Source organism: Stegostoma tigrinum, chromosome 1, assembly GCF_030684315.1.
Source record: "Stegostoma tigrinum isolate sSteTig4 chromosome 1, sSteTig4.hap1, whole genome shotgun sequence".
Taxonomy (NCBI): Eukaryota; Metazoa; Chordata; class Chondrichthyes; order Orectolobiformes; family Stegostomatidae; genus Stegostoma; species Stegostoma tigrinum.
In genome coordinates, this window is record NC_081354.1 from 147,806,970 (window position 1) to 147,819,439 (window position 12,470).

General features: G+C 40.1%; 1 protein-coding gene across 2 annotated transcripts in view; it reads left to right on the forward strand.

Annotated features, from left to right (window-relative positions):
* The window catches only part of galt (galactose-1-phosphate uridylyltransferase), a 74,433-nt gene extending 62,568 nt beyond the window's left edge, over positions 1 to 11,865 (forward strand). For both annotated transcript variants that reach the window (XM_059649235.1, XM_059649234.1), the window contains exons 8-11: positions 3,718 to 3,850; positions 4,791 to 4,874; positions 9,782 to 9,936; positions 11,676 to 11,865. In XM_059649235.1, coding sequence (XP_059505218.1) covers positions 3,718 to 3,850; positions 4,791 to 4,874; positions 9,782 to 9,936; positions 11,676 to 11,744 — 441 coding nt within the window. In that variant the 3' untranslated portion in view covers positions 11,745 to 11,865. The remainder of the gene's footprint in view (positions 1 to 3,717; positions 3,851 to 4,790; positions 4,875 to 9,781; positions 9,937 to 11,675) is intronic.
* Positions 11,866 to 12,470: the final 605 nt, after the last annotated feature.

Consider the following 12,470-nt stretch of genomic DNA (forward strand, 5'->3'; position numbering starts at 1 on the left):
ATGGTTGAAAATCTGTGCACTTTTGGAACTACAAAGAAGCCCAAGAGGTCGGGATTAGATAACTGTGGCATTCTCTTAAAGATTATGAGGTCAGAGGGGTTTGCAGAGATAGAGAAGTACCAAGCCTTGGAGAGATTTGAACAAAAAGGCAAGAAATTTAAATTTGTGGCATTGCTGCACGTGGAGCCTCTGTAGGTCAGCAAGCTGTAGTTAATGGGACTTGGGGCCAGTCTGAATATGTATGAGCTGAGGTTTACGGTATGAGACAGATGTGAGCTCAGTTTGAAAAGTGCTCGAATAGTCATCTTAGACTGTGCTTAGTGATCAGAAAGTGACTTCCTCCACTTCAGTACAATGGGTTCTAAAATGACTGATTTACAACTCCTGCCAATATTTGCTTCACACTTTTTTGTCTTTTGACTCAACTTAAACTAATTCTACATGTGGATTTTTTAATCTAAAAGCCTTTCTCCCTAGCAACCTTATCCTTCATTATGCACCCCTCCCTTTCCCAACTTAAACAAGCAGATAGGAGGCTTAAAAGGGGCCATAAATGTCCTTGGTGTAAAAGGATTAAGGAAAATCCCAAGGTGTTTTATATGTATATAAGGTGTAAGTGAGTAGTTAGAGAAAGGGTAGGTCCACTCGAGGACAAAGGAGGAAATTTATGCATTGAGCTGGAGGAAGTGGATGAGTAAATAACCTGCATCAGTATTCACAAAAGGGTGGTGAGTTTAGAGAGGAATATGTTGATATTCTGGGGCATCCCAATATAAAAAAGGAGGTATTGGGTGTTTTGAAAATCATTAAGATAGACAATTCCCCTGGACTTGTTGGGGATCTATCCCAGAATGCTGAGGGAGGGAGGTGAGGAAATTGCAAGGACCTTGTATGAAATCTTTGTACCCTCTCTAATCACAGGAGAAATTCCAGAAAACTGGAGAATAGCTAACTTTATTTTTTTTAAGACAGGCAACAGCGATAATCTGGGAAATTATGGCCTTTTAATCAGTGGTGGGAAAATTGTTGGACACAATTACCCAGGATGGGATTTACTTACTTGTGGAAAAATATGCACTTGTTGGCGATACACAGCATGGCTTTGTATAAAGAGGTCTTGTCTCACAAATTTGAGGTTTTTGAGGAGGTGACAAAGATCATCGAGGGTATGGCAGTGGATATTGTCTATGTGGACTTTATCAAGATCTTGACAATGTTTATCATGACAATCTGATGTAAAGGGTGAAGTAAGCTGGTGATGTAAAGGATCTGCAGTAAGCTGGTGAGATGGGTACAAAACTGACTGAGTTGCAGAAGATGAAGAGCATTGGTAGCAGGGTGTTTGTCTTCCCTGTTACCTGCTGACCATGTACGTTAGCTTTTAATGATTTGTGCATAAGGACTCCCAAATATCCCTCTGTCATTATCGATTTAAATACTATTCAGCTCTACTTCTTCCTGCCAAAATGCATGACCTTTCATTTTCCCGCAATTTTGTCATCTGCCAAATTTGACTTTGCCCACTCACTTCGGCTGTCTGTATCCCTCTGCAGACACTTTTTGTGTCATCCTCACCGGTTGTCTTTCCATCTATTCTTATGTCATCTGCAAACTTGGCTATAATACATTCTCTTCCCTCATCCAAGTAGTTAATATATATTATAAATAATTGTGGCCCCAGCACTGATCACTGTGACATTCGCCTAGTTATAGGTTGCCATTCTGAAAATGCCCTCTTATCCTCACTCTCTGTCCTCTATTATTTAGCCAACTGGTTACCCACACTGATCTACAATCTCCAAAACCATGATCTCTTATCTCATTAAGTAGCCTAACATGTAGAATCTCGTAGTCTTGCACTCTAACCTCCTTGTCATAATGACTAATATACAATTTGCTTTGCTAATTGTTTGCTGCACCACATGCCACCTCTGTGTTTTTGTGGGTCAGAATCCTGAAACTCCTTTCCTAACAGTGCAATGGGTGGACTAACACCACATAAACTTTTGTGATTCAAGCAGTCAGTTCACCACCACTTCTTCAAGGACATTAAGAATGGATGAGAAGTGTGGACTTTGCTTGTGACGCCCATATTCCACAAATAATTATTAAAAAGTACAAGGACACCAAAATTGTTTTTACATTCAAACATGTAATATTTCCAATCAATTTTTTAAAAATTTTTTTTATTTTTTGTAGCAAACGTGTGTCATACCTATTATGTATCAGCCCTGAAAGCCGGAAATCTATCTCATGTAAACTTAGTTGAATGAATAGTAAAAGCTGCAGTAATTATTTATTTTTACAGAACAGGAAATATATAAAGTCTGATCGAAAAGGACAACATGAGAAAAAGACTTATAATAGAAGAAAGGCTGGTATATTATTGATATTTACAGTTAAGTGACATGGCATCTGCTTTTAGAAACTCTGTGAAATGGAAATAACACAATACAGGAAGATAAATTGTGATTATAAAGAAAATCGACTATCCTATATATAATATGAATATTAACAAGTACAAACATTGAAGGCAGAATCAAATACTATTGACTGAAAACTGAGGCTCCTTCTGATTTATGATCTTGACAAACTTATCAATTATAATGTGACCTATTAGTAACTAGAAATTGTTTAAAATTCTCTCTAAGCTATGAAATCCCTTCTTTAAATATCCTTTCCACCCCTCCTCTCTTTAAAAGACGCTTTCAAATTGCCTCTGTTCCTGTGTACCTTGGCAGTAATTGAGTTACAATTTATTTGACGGAAGATAGGCATCACTGGCGAGGTATGGTGAGCAATTATTTGTGAAATTCACCTGACAATTTGCAAACGTGGATTTCTTTTTTTCATTGCATGCATAGCAACAATTTCAAAAAGTGAACTAGAAGTGATCCTTACTTGACTTTCATAATCAGACAGGAATTGTGAATATGGCTCGAGTGTAAATGATAGAAAGTAAACTAAATGGGTTGATGTGATTTTAAAATAGTGGAAATTGTGAGAGGGTATTTAATATTTATACAAAAGAGCAAAGATCATAAGATTACCATACAATTTTGCAAGCTCCTGAATGCATTATTAAAGCCCATTCTCTTCAGGGATCACTTCGGCCTAATTTGAAGGCCAATGATTAAAGACTTGTTTCAGGGAAATCTTAGACCAAAAGCAAAGCCGCTGGAAAAGCTCAGCAGATCTGGCAGCATCTGTGAAGGAGAAAACAGAGTTAACGTTTCAGGCCTGGTGATCCTTCCTCAGAACAGAGGAAGGGTCTGAGGAAGGGTCACCGGACCTGAAACGTTAACTCTGTTTTCTCCTTCACAGATGCTGCCAGACCTGCTGAGCTTTTCCAGCAAATTCGTTTTTGTTCCTGATTTATAGCATCTGCAGCACTTTTGGTTTAAATCTTAGACCAAACTTGATTTTGTTTGGGATGTGTTACACAGGATACCATAAACCTAAGAGCAGATCCAACAACCTGACCTGTTTATTTGCCACTGTTTTATACCCAGTCATAACAATTATGCAAGTGATGATATTTCTATTGAGCTAAATTTCCTTTCAACTTGAACACTTGCAAGATGCCCATATGGGTATAATTCTTCAATGTTCCTGGTGAAGTTAGTAAGATGTTATTGGCCTGTGACTACCCAGCTGTAAATCTGTGAATTGAGTGCAGTAAACATGTCCATAATCCCTTTTGTTTCGGTTTTGAAGGAACGTATCGTGGTTGAAAATGAAGACTGGTTAGTCGTTGTTCCATACTGGGCTATGTGGCCTTTTCAGACTTTACTCATTCCAAGAAGACATGTGCTTCGTTTACAAGACTTATCTGATAAAGAGAGAGACAGTAAGAAAATTTTTATTTCTTGTCTACATAAAACATCACTTGTAAAGTAAGAACTTCTCATAAAACAAACAAGAGGGTTGAAACAGTTCCTCATAAAATTACTGCCTACCAGTGATTCTAGCAGTCAAAGTACTTTGTTTGTCCTGACTCAGAACATGTTTAAATGTGTTGTATCACGATGGAGAGCAATGTAAATACTTGATGTAATTAAAGTAGAGCTTGATAGAATTCTGATTACCGATGGTTTAAAGGGTGATGGGATAGTGTAGATAAAAGGTATTTAGATGTTTGATCAGCCGTGAGCATAATAAATGTTGGAACAGACTTGATGGCCTGAATGCTACTATGCCTGTGTTTCCTCCCACCTCCTAATGAGGACAGTGTTATCTCGTGCACTGGCATAACGGGAGGGTAAAGTAAACCAATTCATCACCAAACAAGTCATTCATTTTAGTTAATTGTAATGTGACTGTTGGGAACTATTGCTTTAATATTTAGACAATTCTATCTATTCCTGGACTCTCCAATTAACAGAACTAGTTTTAATATGGATGCAATGGCGATGCCTATGTTGTAGATAGCGCACTTCTTTATACATGCTGTTAAACAGCCCTTAACCTATTACATGACAAATAGGCGCATGTGCGAAGGGATCATGGTCACCTTCAAGTTGGTCTGTGAAGATACTGTGATTTTCATCACATTTAACTGGGCATAATTTAATATTTCGTACTGAGTAATTCAATTAAAATAATTGATACCAGTTAAAATTAGGGATTGCAAATGAAATTATTTGATTTGAGATCAGGTGTTCTGCTAATGATTTGTGCAGGATTTTACTTTCACTTTTTTTCCTATTAAAATGTTGAAGGTGGAGCTTTTTATTACTACTTTCATTTTCAAGTAATGAACTAATTACTTTAATTTGACTTTTTTGCAGGCCTTGCTTCTGTAATGAAAAGACTTTTGATAAAATATGACAATCTATTTGAGGTTTCTTTTCCCTACTCAATGGGATGGCATGGTAAGGTTAAAGAAATCATATAATGACCAGTACGTGAGAGTAGACATTCTGGATGGAGCCTTTTTTTTTGGGGTGGTGGGGGTGGGAATGGTGGTGTTCTGAACAATATGGGCTGTAGGGAGATGTGTAGCAGAATCAGATGAGAAATCTAGTGAGGCTTATCTCCACAATGGCAACAACACACCCATCTTTTCTGCTTTTCACATGCAGCATGACAAGTAGCAGCAAGTTGCCAATTAAGGGAGATAATTACATGTTACAGCTCAACTCTTCTAATTAATTATCAGACTTCTATTATACCAAACTTGCCAAAAAAGCTAGAAGTTGAGAAAATTTGACATGGAAGCTAGACTGGGCATTTGGCAGATTCAGCTCACTGCTTGCTCAGAATGTCCTCCATGTTGGTCACCAGGCACAAACTTCTCAGGGCATTCTCCATGGGCACTGACCACACATACCCCATGAAAATTGACATATGACATGTGTCAGCCTGTAAGAACCCTCATGACATATCTCTGACCGATGTGCATTTGCTCTGAATTTCAAAAATGTACCTTGGTCTGCACCAGCAACTCTCATTTTAATACTAAAGCAGGCACACCGAATACTAAGGATCCAGCTCTTCGCTCTTAGCATACTGCCCACTCACTCTAAGCCTATCCGCGTGCTCACCGCATCCCTGCTTTACATTGCTTTGCTTTTCCTTTTTGAACTTTGCTCTGTCAGACAGAGATTCCTGGCACATATTACTTCAGCCTTGCCTCGCCATTTAATATGGACACAAAGGCAAGGATCTTGTCATAGTTGTCAGCAAATCACAGTCAAGTCAAGAAGACAAGCCTTTGCTGAGAGATCACAGTAAGCCAAGAGAAGCCTTTGCTACCAGTCCAGCTGCTTGGATACAGCCAGTCAGCCACTCAGGATGCTTTCCACGGAAGGGTTGAAGAACTGGAGGTCAGACGTGTGCCACCTGTTTTAAATCTGAAATTTATTGAGGGCTGCTTTCCTCCTGGATTGAGAGAGGCAGGTATTATTGGGTTGTAAGTGGGTAGCACAGTTATTACTTTTGATGCATGAGGGGGAGGTGCCCTGCGCGAGTGATAGGCAGTGCTGAGAGCATTCAGGGTTAGTGGTATTGGATATTGGGATAGGTGAGGGAGAGAATGAGGGAAGATGTTGCAGGCAAAGTGAGAGTAGTTGTGCATGGATCTTAGTGGGAGGTGGACATAGCAGCAGAGAGAAGGATTGCAAGGTAACAGAGAGAACTGGTGGCCCTATGCTGCCAGAATGGAGAAGGTCATTGAGTTTACTCCCACAGTGCAGGGCATGCCTGAGATTCAAAGACATATGTGTCCAAGCTGGACTAGACTAGCATAGTTTGATGTCGTGGTCCCCTCTGCTGGATTTAGGGATAGAGGAGAGCCCATGCATCCACCACCCCAACCATCAATGCCTCTAGGCTCCTGCCCAGACTATGGGACACTGATCTTGCCCTGTCTGCAATGGCAGGGGCAAATGTCAGGAACAATTCAGGGCATCTCTGGACAGACAGTGCTTGTTCTGGCGAACAATGGGCGCAAGGGGTGCCAATCAATTCTGAGATATCCTCTGAGTGGTGGGTTCTGGGAAAGGCATATAAATCAGAGAATCCCTACAGCGTGGAAACAGGTCATTCAACCTAATAAGTCTGTACCAACTCTCCAAATATTATCCTACCCAGACTCACCCCCTCCTTACCGTATCCCTGTAACCCTGCGTGTCTCATGGCTAATCTGGCTAATCTAGTGAACCCACACATTCCTGAATGCTATTGGCAATTTAGCATGGCCAGTCCACCTAACACGCCCGTCTTTGGACTGTGGGAAGAAACCAGAGCACTCAGAGGAAACCCTTGCAAACACAACAAGAATGTGCCAACTCCACATAGACAGTCACCCGAGGGTGGAATTGGACCCAGGCTCCTGGTGCTGTGAGGCAGCAGTGCTAACCACTGTGTCACCATGCTGCCTGTATGGTATGAAGGGGCTTGGAATTGGATGTGAGAGATCCCATGGCATCAATAGATTATTAATGTGAGTTTGTTAAGATATAGTGAGAGCACTTGTTCAGCTTTGTGGTAAAAAACTTGGTGCAACTCCCATTTGACCAAAAAAAGTGCGATTCAGCCCTCCATTGCTATTCATAATGAAGCAGATGCCCCAAACACTATATTAATCAAGATCCAATAATGTTTAAAACATGAAGAAGAATTTATAATCTAAGGCAAACCATCTTGCACAGTTTCAGAAGTGAATTGATAATTTAGATAATCATTGGGTAAAATGGGTTTTAGCATTCTGTTCTGGGAATACACTGCTGCTGAAGGAATGTGTAGAAAAAAGGAGGAAAAATACTCAGTGAAGTTAAAACTTATTTTAGTTAAGTGTTGACCTGCCTTCTGGTTGATACGAAGATAATAAGAGAGTGGAATGCTTGGCATCGATGTCATTTTTGAGCCTAATCAAAATGTTTTTCTCAGAAACAGAATACTGGGGAGACCCATAGCAGAGTTCAAAGTCTTGACAGTTCAGGTTAATAAATGTGGTTCTGCTATCTTGGATATATCTCGGGCGAAATAATATATTAACTACTTCAGTTAAACTAGGCTGAACTGCTGAAGAGGGATTTGAGTGTTTAAACAGTATTTATTTACTTGATCTGTTATAATATTCATCAAGTGATTTGGCCTGTGTCTGCTCTGTTCCACTGAGGATAAAATAGCATATTGTCTGAAAGTTTTTTAGATAGAGACTGAAAGCTTTGATGTTTTCCCTGTGTACCATCCCTTGGCCAGTGAGAATGGGGGGGGGGGTTTCAGCTACTCTTGCTCAATGTTGCCCTGACTCTTGGGCTTCTACAAGAGGGCAAGCGCTCAAAACAGACCATTGGGAGTCTGCTTTTTTATTGAAATTCTGCTGCGATTTTAGCTTCAGGTTGCATAATTCACTCAGTGCTGAATTCATTGTGACCTACTGCTGCTGTGTGGATCCAAAACTAGAGAGGCCCAGCGAAGTAATGATCTCCCCTGCCACAGACTTCCCTACATCTTAATACTTGGGACGATGAATAATTGTCCTCAGCAGCAGGCAAAATTCCACTTTCATCACTGCCTGTGAATCCCACCGGATTCAGATTGTAGTCAGGCTTTATAGATGTAAGAAAGTTAGATGGCTAAAAACAGCCCAACTCCTCCTTAGCGGTTCTAAACACATTTGTTGCTTTATGTTTTCTGCTGTGCATCTGTCCTAGTTTTAAATTAATCCCATGACTTTCACTTGGAACAGAAAAGGTAAATTCCTTAGATTGGGCTTGAATATTTTGTGGGATGTGGGCATCACTGGCTGGCCAGCATTTATTGCCAGTCTCTAGTTGCCTTTGGAAAGGTGGTGGTGAGCTGCCTTCTTGACAGGTGGACTGCAGCAGCTGTGGATAGGCCTACAATGCCATTAGAGAGGGAATTCCAGGATTTTGACGCAGGGACAGTGAAGGAACACCAATATTTCCAAGTCAGGATGGAATTAATTATAAATATTAATTTATATTAATGTTAACTGTTCTACCACTAAGAGTGGTATCAGAGGTACTGATGCTAAAAAAGGTAGTCCACTGGTTGGTATGAAATTATTATGTGCAGTTTGGTGCAATCCTGAATTGGCCCACTCCGTAAACCGGTTATTAATGTTATAAATTAACCGGTTATTAATTTAATACTCTGATGCAGTAGATTAGAGAGTGACTGTTCTCAATAGCAAGGCAGCATTTGACTGAGTATGGCATCAAGGAGTACTAGCAATACTGGGCATCAGAGAGGCGAGGGCTGTGCTGTTTGGTTTCATGCCTAGCAGAAAGAAACGTCGTTGTGGTTGTCGGAAATTAAACTTCTAAGCCCTAGGATATCTTTGCAACAGTTCCTCAACATAGCGTCCTGAGCACAACGATCTGTAACTGATGACCTACCCTCCATCATAAGGTTACAAGTGGGAATATTTGCTGATGATTGCGTAATGTTCAGCACCATTTGTAACTTCTCGGATATTGAAGCAGTCTATGGACTTATACAGCAAATATAGACAACAGCCAAGCTTGTACTGACAAGTGGCATTCAAATGCCAGGCAATGACAATCTCCAACAGGAGAGAATTTAACCATCTCCCTGATGTTTGATGGCAATGTCATTGCTGAATCCTTCCACTGTTAACAGTGTGGAGGTTACCATTGGCCAGAAACTGAATGGGACTAACATGATAAATACTGTGGCTCCAAGAACAGGTCAGAGGCTCGGAATCCTGTGGTCCATAACTCACCCCCTGACTCCCCAAAGCCTGCCAACCATCTATAAGGTGCATATCAGGAGTGTGATGGCGCATTCCCATTTGCTGGATGAGTGCAGCTCCAACAACAACCAGAAGCTTGGCACTATTCAGGATAAAGTAGTTCAACAGTGCCTCATTCAAAACAGTAACACATATTGGCAACACTGAATGCCATCTACAAGATTCATTACAGTTATTCACCGAAGGATCTTCCAACAGCACCTTTCAGACCTATGGCATCCACCGCCTGGAAGGATAATGGGTGTAGTTATAAAAAGCAAACCACCCTGACTTGGAACTAAATCACTATTCCTTCGCTGTCACTGAGTGACAATCCTGATTTGCCTTCCTAACAGAGCCACAGGTATCAGTACACCCCAAGGATTGCAACAATTCAAATAGGCAACTCACCATTTTCTCCAGGACAGTTGTGAATGGGCAATAAATACTGGCTTTGGCAGCAATGCCCACATCTCACTGAATAAATTTTGAAAGAAACATTCTAATTGATATACTTGTTATTGCTGTATTAATAATATAATTGAATGTCAACAGGTGCCCCCACCGGACAGTCCTTGCTTGATGACAACCATCACTGGCAGCTTCATGCTCACTACTATCCACCATTGTTACGGTCCGCCACAATTAGGAAATTTATGGTTGGGTATGAGCTGTTAGCTCAGGCTCAAAGAGATCTCACACCTGAACAGGTGAGAATGAACACAAAGGGCAAGGAAAATACTAGAGGCATTAAAGATGCAAACTGACTTATTGAACTATGAGCAAACGTTTTGAGTGCTTGCTTTCTCCAAGTGTTGAGAAGGGAAGACTTGAGGACTGTGTCCATACTATCACTTGCTCAGAGAAGACATGGAAATAAGATGGGTGGGATCTTACTGTTTCAAATCCAAGTTTATGTTTATTCCTGACAATCAATTCCATTATTTTATATTTGGATTGAAGGAGGATTAATGTATCTGTGCTACCCATGTCCATGTTTCCAATCTACTGGCCTTTTCCCAGTGTGTACGTCCTGACCCTTTGTCACCTCCAAGGAACAAGGCAGCAATGTGATTAAATAACTTGCTGTTTTCCTGAAGAAGTGCATCTCCATAAACATTGGAAAAGCTTGACGCTATCCAGAACAGAATGGACTTTTATCAACACCATCTGCCACCTTACTCAGTCTCTCTACTACTGGCACATAGTGGAAGCAGTGTGTATCATCTACAAGATGTACTGCAAAAGCTTTTCAAGGCTCTTTCAACAGAGGTGTCCAAAACTGATCCTGACCACTTGAAAGGACAACAATGCACATGAGAACATGTCCATCTGCTAGTTCTTAGAACTGACTTAGAAATGAGTCACTGTTCTTTTGCTGTCATTGAGTCAAAATCCTGGAAACCCTTTCCTGGCAGCAATCTGGGCATGCCACATAGATTGTAACAATTTGAAGAAGGTAACTTGCTTGGAACTGTGTTTTCATCTCTTCATGCTCAGTGGATCCAAATGCAGGAACCCTCTGTGCCTCGACACTGTGGGAGTACCTACAACACTCGACCTAAAGCTAGTGACTCACCAGCAACAAAGGTACTCAGGATGAACCTGACCTCGCAAGCAATGTACACATGCCGTAAATTAATAATGGGAAAAACTAAATTGATGTAATTTAGATGGAGACGGTAGACAAATTTAAAGAAATCAAAACAAATATAATCTACGAGTTGTATTTATCCCAGAATGTTCAGAGAATTGGAAGACACAATATTTTGCAGCATTTGTAAAGGACACCGGGACAGTACCAACTATTTGGAAACATAGACATGGACGCGCACAGACCTATAGACCAGACATAAAGCTGGGTAAAACTTGAGTACTAATAACAAATTGACAGAAGAGGCAAAAACTGCAATTGTGTGTTACAGGAATTGTAATGAGAATGGGAGAATTAAAGTGCAATCTTAAAAAAATAATGCTGGGTCCACTGTCCTTTCTAATTTTCATCAAAGATTTGAACTCGAAACTCATGCTTGGCAATCAAGTTTTTGGGTGGAACCAAACTAAAATGGGCAGTGGAGTCAGAAGAATTAGTTTTGAAATGACATATTTGTGTGTCATACTAATTTTTACAGTCAGAAAGTTTTAAAACAGATACCATCATTTGTGTGGCCTTCAGCTTCTGTCACACATCTCGAGATATAGAGTATCCACCTGGATAGACGAAGCGATAAGCATTTCAGGCAGAGATTTGAAAACATTACCACATTAGATTCATTAGTTATTTACCTGAACTCAATCTGCACATGATATATCGACACGATGTGGCAGGAAGATTTTACAGGACCATTATGTTCATAAACTCTTGTCCATCCATACCTTGCATTTTAATGAATTTGTTGAGTCAGTTCAGTTATTACTTGCTGTAACTAGATCATGTTTTAACCTACAGGCTGCTGAACGCTTGAGAAATCTACCAGAAGTTCACTACAAGCTGAAGCAGAATCAGACAGAAAAATGATTGGACTTAAATCAACTGCAAAAGGCATGCATTTTTTGTTTTTTTTTGCTGATATTGATGTGCCTTTTGCTTTTAGAGATTTTTTTTAAAAAAGAAAAGCATGCAATTAAAAAGCATTGATGTACACTTTATTGGTGTAAACTGTTTACCATTAAACATAGTTTTCAAACATGCTCAACTCACTAAATGACATTTTAGCCTGAACAGAAACGATTCCATGTGGCCCTACATCTGTATGTGTAAGAACTAGGAGCAGGAGTAGGCAATTGAGCCTCTTGAGCCTGGTCTGGCACTTAATACAATCATGGCTGATGTTGTGTCAGTCTCCACTCCATTTTCTTGCCCATTGTCCACAACGTTTAAGCCATTACTAACTAAATATATGTCTACCTTTTCGTTAAATTTATTAAGTTTCTCAGTGTCCACCCCACTCTGAGGTCACAAATTCCACAGATTTATGACCCTATGAGAGAAGTAATTTGTTAATTTTATATTTGCCATCCCTTAGCCTAAAACTATGACCTCTTGTTCCAGATTGCCCTCGAGGGGAAACATTCACACTATGTCTACTTTGTCAATGACCTTTAACGTCCCATGTAACTCAATTAGATTTCGACTCATTCTTCTAAATTCTAACAGCCTAAAGTGATCAATCTCTTCTCATAAAACAAACCTTTCATCTCAGGAACTAATCTAGTGAATCTTCTCTGAACTGCTTCCAATGCA